The sequence below is a fragment of the Hemitrygon akajei genome, chromosome 14 (assembly GCF_048418815.1).
Source record: "Hemitrygon akajei chromosome 14, sHemAka1.3, whole genome shotgun sequence".
NCBI classification, from domain to species: Eukaryota; Metazoa; Chordata; class Chondrichthyes; order Myliobatiformes; family Dasyatidae; genus Hemitrygon; species Hemitrygon akajei.
In genome coordinates, this window is record NC_133137.1 from 71742260 (window position 1) to 71755115 (window position 12856).

General features: G+C 37.5%; 1 protein-coding gene across 4 annotated transcripts in view; it reads left to right on the forward strand.

Annotated features, from left to right (window-relative positions):
• tbc1d22a (TBC1 domain family, member 22a) overlaps positions 1–12288 on the forward strand; it is a 274507-nt gene extending 262219 nt beyond the window's left edge. For all 4 annotated transcript variants that reach the window (XM_073066369.1, XM_073066364.1, XM_073066366.1 and 1 more), the window contains one exon: positions 9809–12288. In XM_073066369.1, the coding sequence (XP_072922470.1) occupies positions 9809–9937 (129 nt within the window). In that variant the 3' untranslated portion in view covers positions 9938–12288. The remainder of the gene's footprint in view (positions 1–9808) is intronic.
• The last annotated feature ends 568 nt before the right edge of the window (positions 12289–12856 follow it).

The window sequence follows — 12856 nt, forward strand, 5'->3', positions numbered from 1 at the left end:
ACTGATGTTGTTCTATTTATAAAATTCAAATGATGGATGGTGTCAGAAAGGATTTTGGTTTAGAGAATAATTTAAGCACAAATATGGACTAATTGACAGTTCCACAGCCAGGGGCCTAACAGAAACATACAAATGAGTCTGAATAAATAGTTGCACAGCACTTCAAAAAGAGGACTACTGGAAATATATTTAAAACTGTTGCCATGTGATTTGTTTAGTTACAATGTCTATTTTTTTGTTTAAAATCCATAACACGTGCATTTGGTTTTTCTTTTTTCTCTGTTCATAGTCTGTTGGTGCAAGGTAATACTGAGCACCTTTTCATGTGCAGTGATCAAACTGGGTCCATCAGTACTTAGAGGTCAGATTCACCATTATTTGTCGGGTTGTAGAAAACACACCAGTACAATTGCAATGGCCCAGTATTTTCTGTCAGTAGCAAGGTCACTGACCTTGGCGAAAGCTACCCACTGAGGCCTGACTATCTCTCTGGAGTGATCCCCCTTTCCCTGAGCAGTAGCTCTCAGGCAAGTCATATCATCAAGCATGGTGAACGGGTGGTTAAAGAATACTTTCAACTGGCAAAGAAATAAAATGCAGAACCTGCAAGTCAGATATACCTTCAAAATGACAATATGAATAGGGGACAGCACACTATCGTAGCGGTTAGTGTAATGTTGTTACGGCACTGGTGATAGCGGATCAGGGTCCCATTTCCTCCATTGTAAGGAGTCTTTAGGTCAGGGGCTCCCAAAGCGTTAATGGTAGGGGTTCATGGAATAAGAAAGGGTTGGGAATCCTTGCTGTAAGTTCTCCCTGTGACCATGTGGGTTTCCTCCTGGTGCTCCAGTTTCCTCCCTCATTCCAAAAGCATACTGTTAGGGTTAGTGAGTTGTTGGTACTTGCCCAGCATAATCCTCACTGATTTGTTTTGACATAAGTGATTCACTTCACTATATGTTTCACTATATGTGCATGTGACAAATAAAGCGAATCTTAAAGGAAGTATCAGAATCAGGTTTAAAATCACGGTCATGTGTTGTGAAATTTGTTGACTTTACAGCAGTAGTACATTTCAATACATAATAATAATAGAGAAAAACTGAATTACACTAAGTATATACAGTTACATGAAAAAGTTTGTGAACCTTTTGCAACTACCTGGTTTTCTGCATTAATTACTCTTAAAATGTGGTCTGATCTTCATCTAAGACACAATAATAGACAGACGCAATCCACCTAAACTAATTCAAACACAAACAATTGTACTTTTCATGTTTTTATTGAATGCATTGTTTAATCATTTACAGTCCAGGCTGGAAAATGTATGTGAATCCTTATATTTAATAACTGGTAGAACCTCTTTTAACAACAATAACTTCCACCTAACATTTCTTGTAGCTGCTGATCAGACTTGCATAATGGTGAGGAGGAATTTTGGACTATTCCTCCATACAAAACTGTTTCAGTTCATTAATATTTTTGGAATACCTTGTATGAACAGCTCTCTTCGGGTCATGCCATAGCATCTCAGTTGGGTTAATGTCTGGATTCTGACTTAACCTTTGCGGAACAATTTTTCTTCTTTTTAAACCATACTGTTTTTGATTTACTCTTATGTTTCGGATCATTGTCTTGTATCATTGAGCTTCAGGTGATGGACTGCTACCCTGACATTCTCAGTAAAATGTCTTGATACAATTGTGAATTCATTGTTCCGTCAATGATTGCAAGCTGCCCAGACTCTGAAGCAGCAAAGTAGCCTCGAACCATGATGCTCCTTCCACCATGCTCCACAACATTTCCTTCAAACATTTCTGCCGAAAGGTTCAACTTTTGTCTCATCTGTTTGCAGAACATTGTCCCAGAAGCGTTGTGGAACATCCAGGTGGTCTTTTGCAAACTTGATATGTGCAGCAATAGTTTTTTTTGGAGAGCAGTGGATTCTTCCGTCATGTCCTTCTGTGAACACCATTCTTTTTCAGTGTGGACACATGAACAGAGATTTTAGCAAGTTCTAGAGATTTCTGCAGGTCTTTTACTGTTACCCTTGAGTTCTTTTTCACCACTTCAGCATTGGACATTGTGCTCTTGCTGTGATCTTACAAGGCACCCACTGCTAGAGAGAGTAGCAACAGTACTGAATTTTCTCCATTTGTCGACAATTTCTCTTACTGTGGACTGATGAACACTCAGGTCCTTAGAAATGCTTTGTAGCCTTTTCCAGCTTCATGCATGTCTACAATTCTTCTTTTAAGGTCCTGTGAAAGCTGTTTTTAATCAGACATGGTGCACATAAACAGATCTTTCTTGAGAAGAGCCGGCTCTGTCATTAGCCTCACTTTGAGTGTCTTTTTTATAGGACAGGGCACCTCGACAACTCACACCTCCAATCTTATCTCATTGATTGGAACACCCAACTCCAAATATCTTTTGTAGAAGGCATTACCCCAGAGGTTCACATACTTTTTTGAACCTAGATTGTGATTCTTTATATTTAAGTAGCGCAAAAATCGAAATAAAAAAGGTAGATAGTTGGTGGGTTCAATATCCATTCAGAAATCTGATGGCAGAGAGGAAGAATTTGTACTTGAATTGTTGAGTGTGTGCCTTTAGGATTCTGTACCTCCTTCCTGATGGTAGCAATGAAAACAAGGAATGACTTAGGTGATGGGGGTCCTTAATGATGGATGCTGCCTTTTTGAGGCATCACTACTTTAAGATGTCATGTATACTACGGAGGCCAGTGTCCATGATAGAGCTGGCTAAGTTTACAACTCTGCAGCTTATTTTGATCCTGTACAGTAGCACTCCCCCCGCCACACAGACCAGACAGTGATGTAACCAGTTAGAATGCTCTCTGCAGTACATCTGTAGAAATTTGTGAATGCCTTTGGTGACATACCAAATCTTCTGAAACATCTGATGAAATATAGCTGCTGTCATGCCTTCTTTATAGCTGCATCGATATATTGTGTGCAGGTTAGATCCTCAAAGTTATTATCACGCAGGAACTTGAAGTTGCTCACTCTATCGTCTTACCCTTTCTGAAGTCTACAATCAGTCCTTTGGTCTTATTGATGTTGAGTGCAAGAGCATTGCTGCGACACTACTCAACTAGCTAAGCTAGATGATATATATAGTAAGATGAATTTCTGCCAACTGCTTCAAGATATTCATGTTTAACAATCTATGTGAAGTAGATGTTGCTGTCAGTTTCAAATTGTAATGACAACACTAAATTTCAATTTCATTAAATCTGGAAAACATGGTATGTAAGTTAATACAGTGAAGTAATTTCTGTTTGTTGCATTTCTTGCTGGTTTAAGTGTGTCTATATGTGGTTTCAGTATCTCTGTGTTTTTGGGTGTAATCTCAGTTGTAAACATAAGAACATAAGAAATAGGAGCAGGAGTAGGCCGTCCGGCCCATCGAGCCTGCCCTGCCGTTTAATAAGATTATGGCTGGTCTGTCCATAAACTCAGCTCCATCTACCTGCCTTTTCCCCAAAACCCTTAATTACCCTACTATGTAAAAACCTATCTAACATTCCATCATCGTAGCATAGAAATGCATCTCCACTCTAGCCCAAACCTATTCCAGACCTTAAATGCATAAATTTGATTTCTCCAGCTTGTTAGAAGGGAAATTAGCAATGTGCAAATGGTTTGTTGACAGCATTAATTAGAATAAGCTGAATTGGTGGTGTGCAATATCTATTTCTCCAACTTCTATAAGGGGAAATGTTTCCTCTGATATTAACTGTATGGCTCCCACCTTGCAGTGTTCATCTTGTAGAAAAAATTTCCAACATTTAGTGATGATATGTATATTGTGACATCTGGTTATTTCTGTTGTGCCTAGTGTTATATTGTGGCCTCTTAACTTCAGAGGCAAGTAAAATAATGGCTGTGCAAATGCATTCACATGAAAGAAAAACTGAATTCAGGAAAATTGGGTAGCCGCCTTATCTAGTGAATCAGATGCTCTATTATCCTTTGATTGCAATTAGACACCATGTCACATCATTCACTTATTTCGCTTATCCCCACACAAAATATTGAAACTCATCTTTGCACTGCATCAATATTAATGGTGGGTTTTAATGAGATCCACTGTTACTTGAACTGTGTCTAAGCTCTCCAAAGTGATGATTTGCTGCTATCTTGAAACTTCTAAGTAGTAATTAAATATTAAATTCATGAGTCCAGCTTCAGCTAGATGCAGCAGTGAATCATGTACTTAGTACATTATCCTCTGGTTTTATTGCATTAGGGTAGAATATTGGATACAAAATTCCTACCTAAAAATTCATTATCATGCAATCCTGCATAGATAACAGCCTATTTGTGAATGTTTTTGCAGCAGAATACATTGACGCCGATAAAGAGTAATCCACGTAAGAGCCCTTAAGTGTTTGTTAGAGATCAATTGCGGATGGTAAGGAACAGAATGTGATGAGAAAGGGGTAAGAGTATATGGATATGTGGATTCAGAGCAACACGCGCAAAATGCTGGAGGAACTCAGAAGGTCAGGCAGCATCTATAAAAATAAGTAAGCACTAGATGTTTCAAGCCTGGACTCTTCTTCAGGACTGGAAAGGAATGGGGAAGACGCCAGAATAAAAAGGGGGAGGGAGACTAGCTGGAAGGTACTAGCTGAAGCCAGATGGGCGGGAAAGATAATAGCTGGAGAGGAGTGAATATGATAGGACAGGAGAGTGGACCATAGGAGAAAGGGAAGGAGGAGGGGACCCGGGGGAGGTGATAGGCAGGTGAGGAGACATAAAAGGCCAGAAATAGAGGAAGAGCGTGGGGGAGAGAATTTTTTTCCCCAGATTCAGAGCATTTCCATGCACGCTCAGTGTGTGTAGCTGTCTGTGTGTGTGCCTCTTCTTATGCATGGTTTTTATCATCACATTGCATGTCACTTTGAATGAAACTTCTGCGAGCGTGAAGCTAAACTATAGAACTGTTCCACCTAGGCTGACTATTGTACTGAGAGCACACACAAGTCTTGCATAAACAGCAGGAGAAGTACCTGATTTCTCAAGCTATCCACCTTCTCATCCTGTGAGGCACCACCTGCTCCATCAGTGGTTCCACATTGTTCTCTTCAGAATCCACAACATTGTCCTTGATCTGAGGAACTCCCTTCCACGCTGATGTTCATTTTAAGCCCTTAAATCACTGCTTGGTTTTAAATCGTCCTGGATCTTCTTTCCATTGGAGCAAAGTTCATCTCTAGCTAGGCAGTGTGAGCATGAGCTTCATTAGCTGACTAGTTAATCAGCAGGTCTATCCAAGGATCTTAATCTGTACCCTGACCTTGAGTCCCATTTTGTTGCTAATCTGACTGCATTCAATTGTTTAATCATTTAATTATGTGTACAGGTTCATAAAGGAGAATGCAAGAATTGATATATTGTGCATTCCAGTAGCATTTTATAAAGCACAGCTGAGAACCCATGTTATCCTCTAAGGCCCTGGTACAATCCTAAGGTTCAAAGTACGTGCGCGATATACAACCCTGAGATTTGTTGTCTACAGGCAGCCATGAACCAAAGAAACACCATGGAACCCATTCAAGAAGACATCAAACACCCAATAGGTGAAAAAAGAACAAATTGCGCAAACGGCAAAAGGCAAGCAAACAACACTTCAGGAGTCCAGGAGTTTTCAGCTTAGTTCAGTTCAGCACCATGCCGCTAGCCAATGATGGCCACAGGGCGAAGCATTCTTTGCTGAAGCTCCACAGTCTGCAACAATTGCCCTGTCTAACTGCTCAAAAACAGCTAAAAACAAAGTTTCCATACCCACCTTGTAGGAGATGGGGCTGAGCTCTATCAAGGGTTTTAGTAACTGGGATCACCCTAGGATCTGTCCCACTTCTGCAACTCACTGATGGGGTAGACCTGTAGTACTTTAGTTCTTAATGTCCAGTAGGATCTCGTGATAATTAAAAAGACGTTTAATAAAGACAATAACACCTTCAGTTGGTCCCATAGAAGCAGCTGTGACCGAGCACACTGTCATCATATCGGTTCATCTCATCTGTATCAGCTCAGGAGCTGAGAAGTGTGGAAACCAAGACTCGTGTTTATCCAAATAAATACTGAATGACTATCTTGGAATTTTATTGACAGCAAGCACTATGAAATTTTCAGAGTCAGAAAGTGGAGTTTGATCTTGCATCAGATTAGTGAAATTCTTGTATAGGCTTCAGGTTTTAAAAAGCATAAAAATAGGGTTTTGCCCCATTTTCCTGTCAAAGTGGTTCTACCTCAAGACTAGTTGTGCAGCCAAATATGGAAAGGATTTGTACCTGCATTAACCTTAGAAATTCCGTTCATGGTGGATTAAATTGCCTCCAAGTATTGTTGCAGCTGTAATACAGGAAATACATAAGACTGTAGTGACACATAGAGCAGTTAAATGCTAAGTTGACAGGGATTTTCCATTTGGAGTAGAAGGTAGCATATTTATTCAATAGCATACAGTAGAAAGGTGGATAAGTATGTGAAAGCATTAAAACAAACTATATCCTTCTGTTAACACAGGATTCAAAATCACATCTAAATCTCTTAATTTTAAGTCCGATTTCTTTCAGTAAAAGACCCATTGATTTACCTTCAAAACTACCCTTTTAGTATAGTGATTCTAAAAATGAAGGCAATATCCTTCCTCCTGATTATAATTCATCCAAACTGTTTTCCCAAACCTGTCGTAGTTCATTGATCCTTCCTGCTGCTACACTCTGCATCCTGTGTACATAGGTTATCTCTAACTGTATAAATGGCACTCATTGATTTGAAATCCTATGTCCTTTAAAACTTCGGTTTTAATGTTTTTAATCATTTTTAATGACTATTTGCTTGTCTTGCGAATCTCTTACCCGCCTTCTCTTGCATTTAGAAAACATTTAATTATTATCCTTAATGTTTTCTTTTGTATCTGACCATTTTATTCTTTTCCAGTTTTTTAATTGTACAAGAGTACATAGTGTCATAACGGGTAGCTTCAAAGTTCAAATAGCCTACATCTTCAATATTGATATTCTTCCTGTTGCTGCATTGGATTGTTTTGGTTTCCCTCACATCCCAAAGATGTGCTTGGTCATTAGTCACTTGGCTTTTATTTATTTCTCCCCATTTATCTGGTGATTGGAGATATGTGGTGAAGTTAGATGGACAGAGGTTCCACAGAAGTAAGTGGAGATTGCTCTGAGAGCTGGCATAGACTCAATGACGCAAATATTTTCATCTTCTGTCACAGCAACTATGAGAAACATTACAAGCATCTTATTTCTAACTATCTATATATATATAGCTTTTTAAAGTGATTACATTTTTCTTCATGCTTTCCTGTTCAACACACTATATTGATTTCGTACCTCATTTTAGATCCATCAAAGTCTTAATAGCCTTATGATCTGTTCTGTTTTCGCATCAGCCTGAAAGTTGTTCCTTTGACCCACCCACCCCCAAAACAAAATTTATTTGCTTTATCATCTTATCCTCTCCTTTTGTCAGTAAGAATGAATCCAGCAATGTCTTCCCTTGTGCATTCTCCTGCCTTGTTTTCACAAAAGAATTCTTGAAGTATTTTGATTAATTTTGTACACATATCATTCCAACTGTTAGTCCCAATCTTTATTGTGATTGAAATCTCTTTGTTTATTATAAGCTGTTAATATTTCTCCCATTAACATTTCTCCTTTCTGTCTTCTATATCTACTCTATCAAATTCAAATTGGGTGTCAATTGCAAATTCTTTCCAAATAGATGTTCTTTTGCTTCTTTCCTTCATGCTCTCATCATCATTACATGCCAAATGGTATGTCGTGGCTAATTTTTGATCAATATTTTGAAGTAATAGAGTGGACAGGGATCATGTAGTTGATCTGGATCATTTAAATTTCCGCAAGATCTTTAGTATGTTGTGATATAGAGCACTCATGACAAACATTGGACCATGTGGAATGAGCGATCGCAGACAAGAACCTGTTATCGTGATGACATCTATTATTATAAACTAGATAAAAACTTTTCAGAGAACACAAATGACTTTGATAATAGAATGAGGGAAGACAGAGGAGTGATCTAGGAGGGATCTTCACATTTACAAAAGGATTTTATAGGGTACCGTAGATTCTGTACTACAGAGCGCACCTGATTAAAAGCCGCAGGCTCTAATTTTAGAAAGAAAATCAATTTTGTACTTGTACAAGCCGCACCGGATTTTAAGCCGCAGGTGTCCCACGTTGTAATATGAGATATTTACACAGAAAGATATTACACGTGAGGATTTTTTAACTTTTAATTAAATCCGTATGGTAACATAAACAAATACATATTGCAAATGCTTTTTTCGAACCGTGCCTGTAACACGGCTACTTTTAAATATACATACGTATCGGTAACACACAAATTACGTTGCGTATACTTTTTTACTGAACAGTGCACGAACAACATTCCAATATCTCCTAACGACTGGTAAAAAAATATATACTGCAGCCTACCAGGAAAAGTTATTGATCGCCTTTAACTTAAAAGCAGCATCATATGCTGGCAGCGTTCTCGCGCGGGTGTAATGCGCTCACCGGTATTTTCCAACAAGACGCAGCGAAACCGGATGTGACGTCATAGCATCCCGGGATGTAGTACAGAAAACAAATATACTTAAAACACTTCTAACTTTAACTAGAAAATACTAACAAATGAATTACTAAGCGAAAATATTATAAACTAAATAACTGCCATAAAGGCAGCACAATGCTTCGAGTGTTTTCCATGTTGATGAGGGTGAGTACAAATGACTGATTTACAATAATTTAATTGTGAAAGTGCGCTTGATTTATCGTACAATTTCATTGGACCTCTGTGAACTACTCATCAATTTTATTGGTCTACTGTTACGAGGCAAAATGTTTTTGGCGGCATGAAAAAAAACCATGCATTAGCCGCACCGTAGTAAAGGCCGCAGTGTTCAAAGCTGTTCAAAGCGTGGGAAAAAAGTAGCGGCTTATAATCCGGCATCTACGGTAGATCAAGAGGCAGTGTTTTCTTAACAATAGAAAACCAATTATTGGAGCTTAAACCAGATCAAATTCAAGTTTAATTGTCATCCGACTATACATGAATACTGATGAATACAACCAGACAAAACAGTGTTACTCTGGGGCCAAGATGCAAAACGCAGTAGCAACAGTCACATACAGCACAAGGCACATTTAGCGCAAAGATTGACATATTATCTTTGTTGAAGAGGATGACCACACATTTTTTGTGAAATCAGGCAGAACATGGGTATAATTAGCTTTAGTTTAGATGCTTAAATTTGAATTGACGCACAGTAATGTGGCTTCATTAAACTCAGTTAACTGACCAGGAATTGTACTTATGATAAGTTATTTCTACTTACTATTCTTTAAACTATTGTACTATATAAAGATGATGGACATTAGAATCAGGTTTGCATGTCAAAGTAAATAATTTTAGTCTTTGATATGAGCAGCTGGATTATCAACTGAACCTTTCTGGAAGTGACTTCTAGACATAATAATTTTTAAATATCTTGAGGTTTCCCCAAATCCTGACAGTACAGTTCCGGATCCAGTTTGCAATATGGTTGATTTATTGTTCTAATTGTATCTTAAGTTTCAAGCTTCTTCTCCACTCTTTAGTACTTAGCTGTGCGCTTGTTCACTGTTACTTGAAGGTTTTCCAAAATGCTGATACTAAAATTCTTTCCGTTTCAGAACAGGTGATTTTTTGAAGTTTATTCTTTTTTTTATTATTTGTTTCAGGGACTTATGATCCTTCTGCAGAATTTACCCACAATGTACTGGGGCAACGAGGAGATCAGCATTCTTCTGGCAGAAGCTTACAGACTGAAATATGCATTTGCAGATGCGCCAAATCACTACAAACGATAAAACCAAATGCAAAGAGAGATGTGTAAATGTGAAAGCTCTAGTTTTTCATCTATAGTCTCAGATTTTGCTCATTTATTGTAAAGTAACCCCATTAACTTGGCATGTTGTACCCATTGCAGAAGGTGAATTCTTTTATCATTTGGAAACAAAAAGCATAAATTAGTATAATGTATATTTGTCACAATAATTACACCAAATTGCAGGCACAGCTTTAAGCAAATTGCCTATGTACATATGGGGAAAATGATAGTGAAGGGATGGAATATGTTCCTTTGCTTAATAATAGGTTATTTTCAGTATAATGATAATGAGGCTTTCCACGTTTTCCTATGAGGATTGGTTTTATTTTTATCTGTCTGCTTAATTTTCAGTCTCTGAACTCCACAACACTGTTCATTTGAGATTCTGCCAGAATGCAGACTGTAGAATGTATGACTGTGCCACACAAAATATACCATTGGAAAAAATCTTCTGGGTTACATTATGAATTTTGGGGAAGGACTTCCATTTCAGAATTAATAACATCCACAAATTTAACATATTTAGCATAACTGAATTCAAATAAGTTGATTCAACTATGATTACAAGGTCACTGTTGATTTATTGTAACTGTTTACATAAGTTGAGCTAGTGCCTGACATAAAATGAAATGTACCTATGATTTCTCTATTACTAAGTACACTTAAAACCTGTAATGTATGATCTTATAAACTTTTAACAAGCAGACTGATTTAAGATTGAAAATTAATAGTGTTTCAAATAGTTTATTTTTTCTATATGTAATGTTTCCCCATAAATCTACCATTCTCTAACATCCCAAAGACTCCATGATAACACTTTATGCCTGTGACTGTCACATAATTGTAATTATTAAAAGTAATTCATAACCTTTGTCATACCATTTTCTTGTTATTTTTGTTTTTTCCATTCCTTCCCCAAAGTCCATTTCAAATAGAGCTGTGTGAAGGTGGTTCCCACTTTTAATAAATTTTTCGCTGTAGAAATGGAATTTTTCCGATCCAATTAAAAATGTGCAGTTCAGAGCCTATTTATGTACATGTTATTTACATTATTGTAAATAGAAATGTGATATGTAACTAAAATAAATAAAGGATAAAAAACACAGTTCTGTTTAAAAGCATTGGCTTCACCTAATAAATAAGTTGATTTGCTGTGAACAATATCGGCTGTAAAAAGTTTGTCCATTAACTTTACATCCTGAAATGAGATGTGTACTTCATTAGCTGATTCAGAAGCTTAATTTCCTCACTGTTTTCAACATATTACCATTGTAAAAATGTCTCTGAATTACTGAGTTATTTAAAATTCTTTTATTGAATTGCAGCAATTTTGTTCTATTTTCAATCATTAAGGTGTTTCTGATTTCCCTCATACTTTTTAAACGTCTCCACATCCACCATCGGTGGCTGTCGTTTCAATTAAAGGGTTGGTGATGTTCAGCTGAAACATGATCTATATAAACTATAAAGTGAAAAACTGATGTGAAAGTGTACTTGTGTTAGTGAGGCAGAATGACCATTTGTAATTATAATTGAGTCGGTATCTTGTTAATTTTATTTTAAAAAGCAATCAAGCCAATAGCTTTATTTGACCGATTTTTAAAAAAAAAGAAGTGGTTGAAGCCATTTTTCAGCCAAACCCTCCAACCTGATGGCATGAATATCGATTTCTCCTTCCAGTGAACAAAAACTCCCCCTCCTCTATTCCCCACTCTGACCTTTTACTTTTCATCAGTCTATCACTTACCCTTGTGTCCCTTCTCCCTTCCCTTTCTCCTATTGTCCACTCTCCCGTCCTATCAGATTCCTTCTTCTCCATACCTTGACCTTTCCCACCCACCTGGCTTCACCTATCACCTTCCAGCTAACCTCTTTCCCCTTCCCCCCACCATTTACTTCAGGCATCTCACCCATTCCCTCTGTCCTGAGGAGGGGTCTCAACCCAAAACGTCAACATTTCACTATTTTCCATAGATGCTGCTTGAGCTGCTGAGTTCTGCCAGCATTTTGTGTGTGTTGCTCCCTTTGTATCTGCTACTTTTAGAGAATGCCTTACAGAAGGTAATATATGTTGAAGGCAATCATGAATGCATTTAAATAATGTTTGGAAGATCATATTTTTCAGTTTGTGAAATAATAACCGTCCAGCTTCTCTACATTGCTGGACAAGCAGAAAGTATTTGAAGGCAAATTCTACTATATTTTTATCTGAATTAAAAAAAAGTTTTATTTTAAACAAAGGAAATATTTAAACTGTTTCTTGAAATATTGTGTTAAGATTTACTTTTGTTGCCTTGGGGTGGAAAATAACTAATAAAGATTTCCGATCTACTTCTGTTTTATGGTGACTTGTGCATTGAAGCTACTTGGCAGAGACATTAAATCATGATAGCAGTCATTTCTGAGTTAGTTTCTGAGTAACTTCCCAATTGGGCATGATACTTCCAGCTGCAGTTCACCTCAGTGAGGTTGATGTTTGTGCAGAATGTGTTTTCTTTTACTACAAGCAGCAAATAGAGCTCTTGGAAACAATTTTCAGACCTGGGCTATTTAAGGAAAACAAGAGGAGTGGGAAAGACAGCCATTAGAGGATCTGAACTGTTCTGTATCTTCCAGCTCTTAACCTCACTTTGCAATGACTTATGTCATGTAAGATGATTTTCTGAAGTTCTGTGTACAGTTTGCAGCCATTTTTTAAACAAATCATGTGTAGTTTCTAAGCACCCATCTCTGATTGGATCTACCCATAGCAGCATATCCAGTGGGCCATATCCCTCACTCTAACCAGTTTAATTTCACTTCTACGGCAGCCTTTGATGCTCTGCAGTGTCACGGAAAGTGTTCATGTCAGTATAGTAACAGTGTGACTTGTCCATGATTCAATAGTTCCATTTAATAT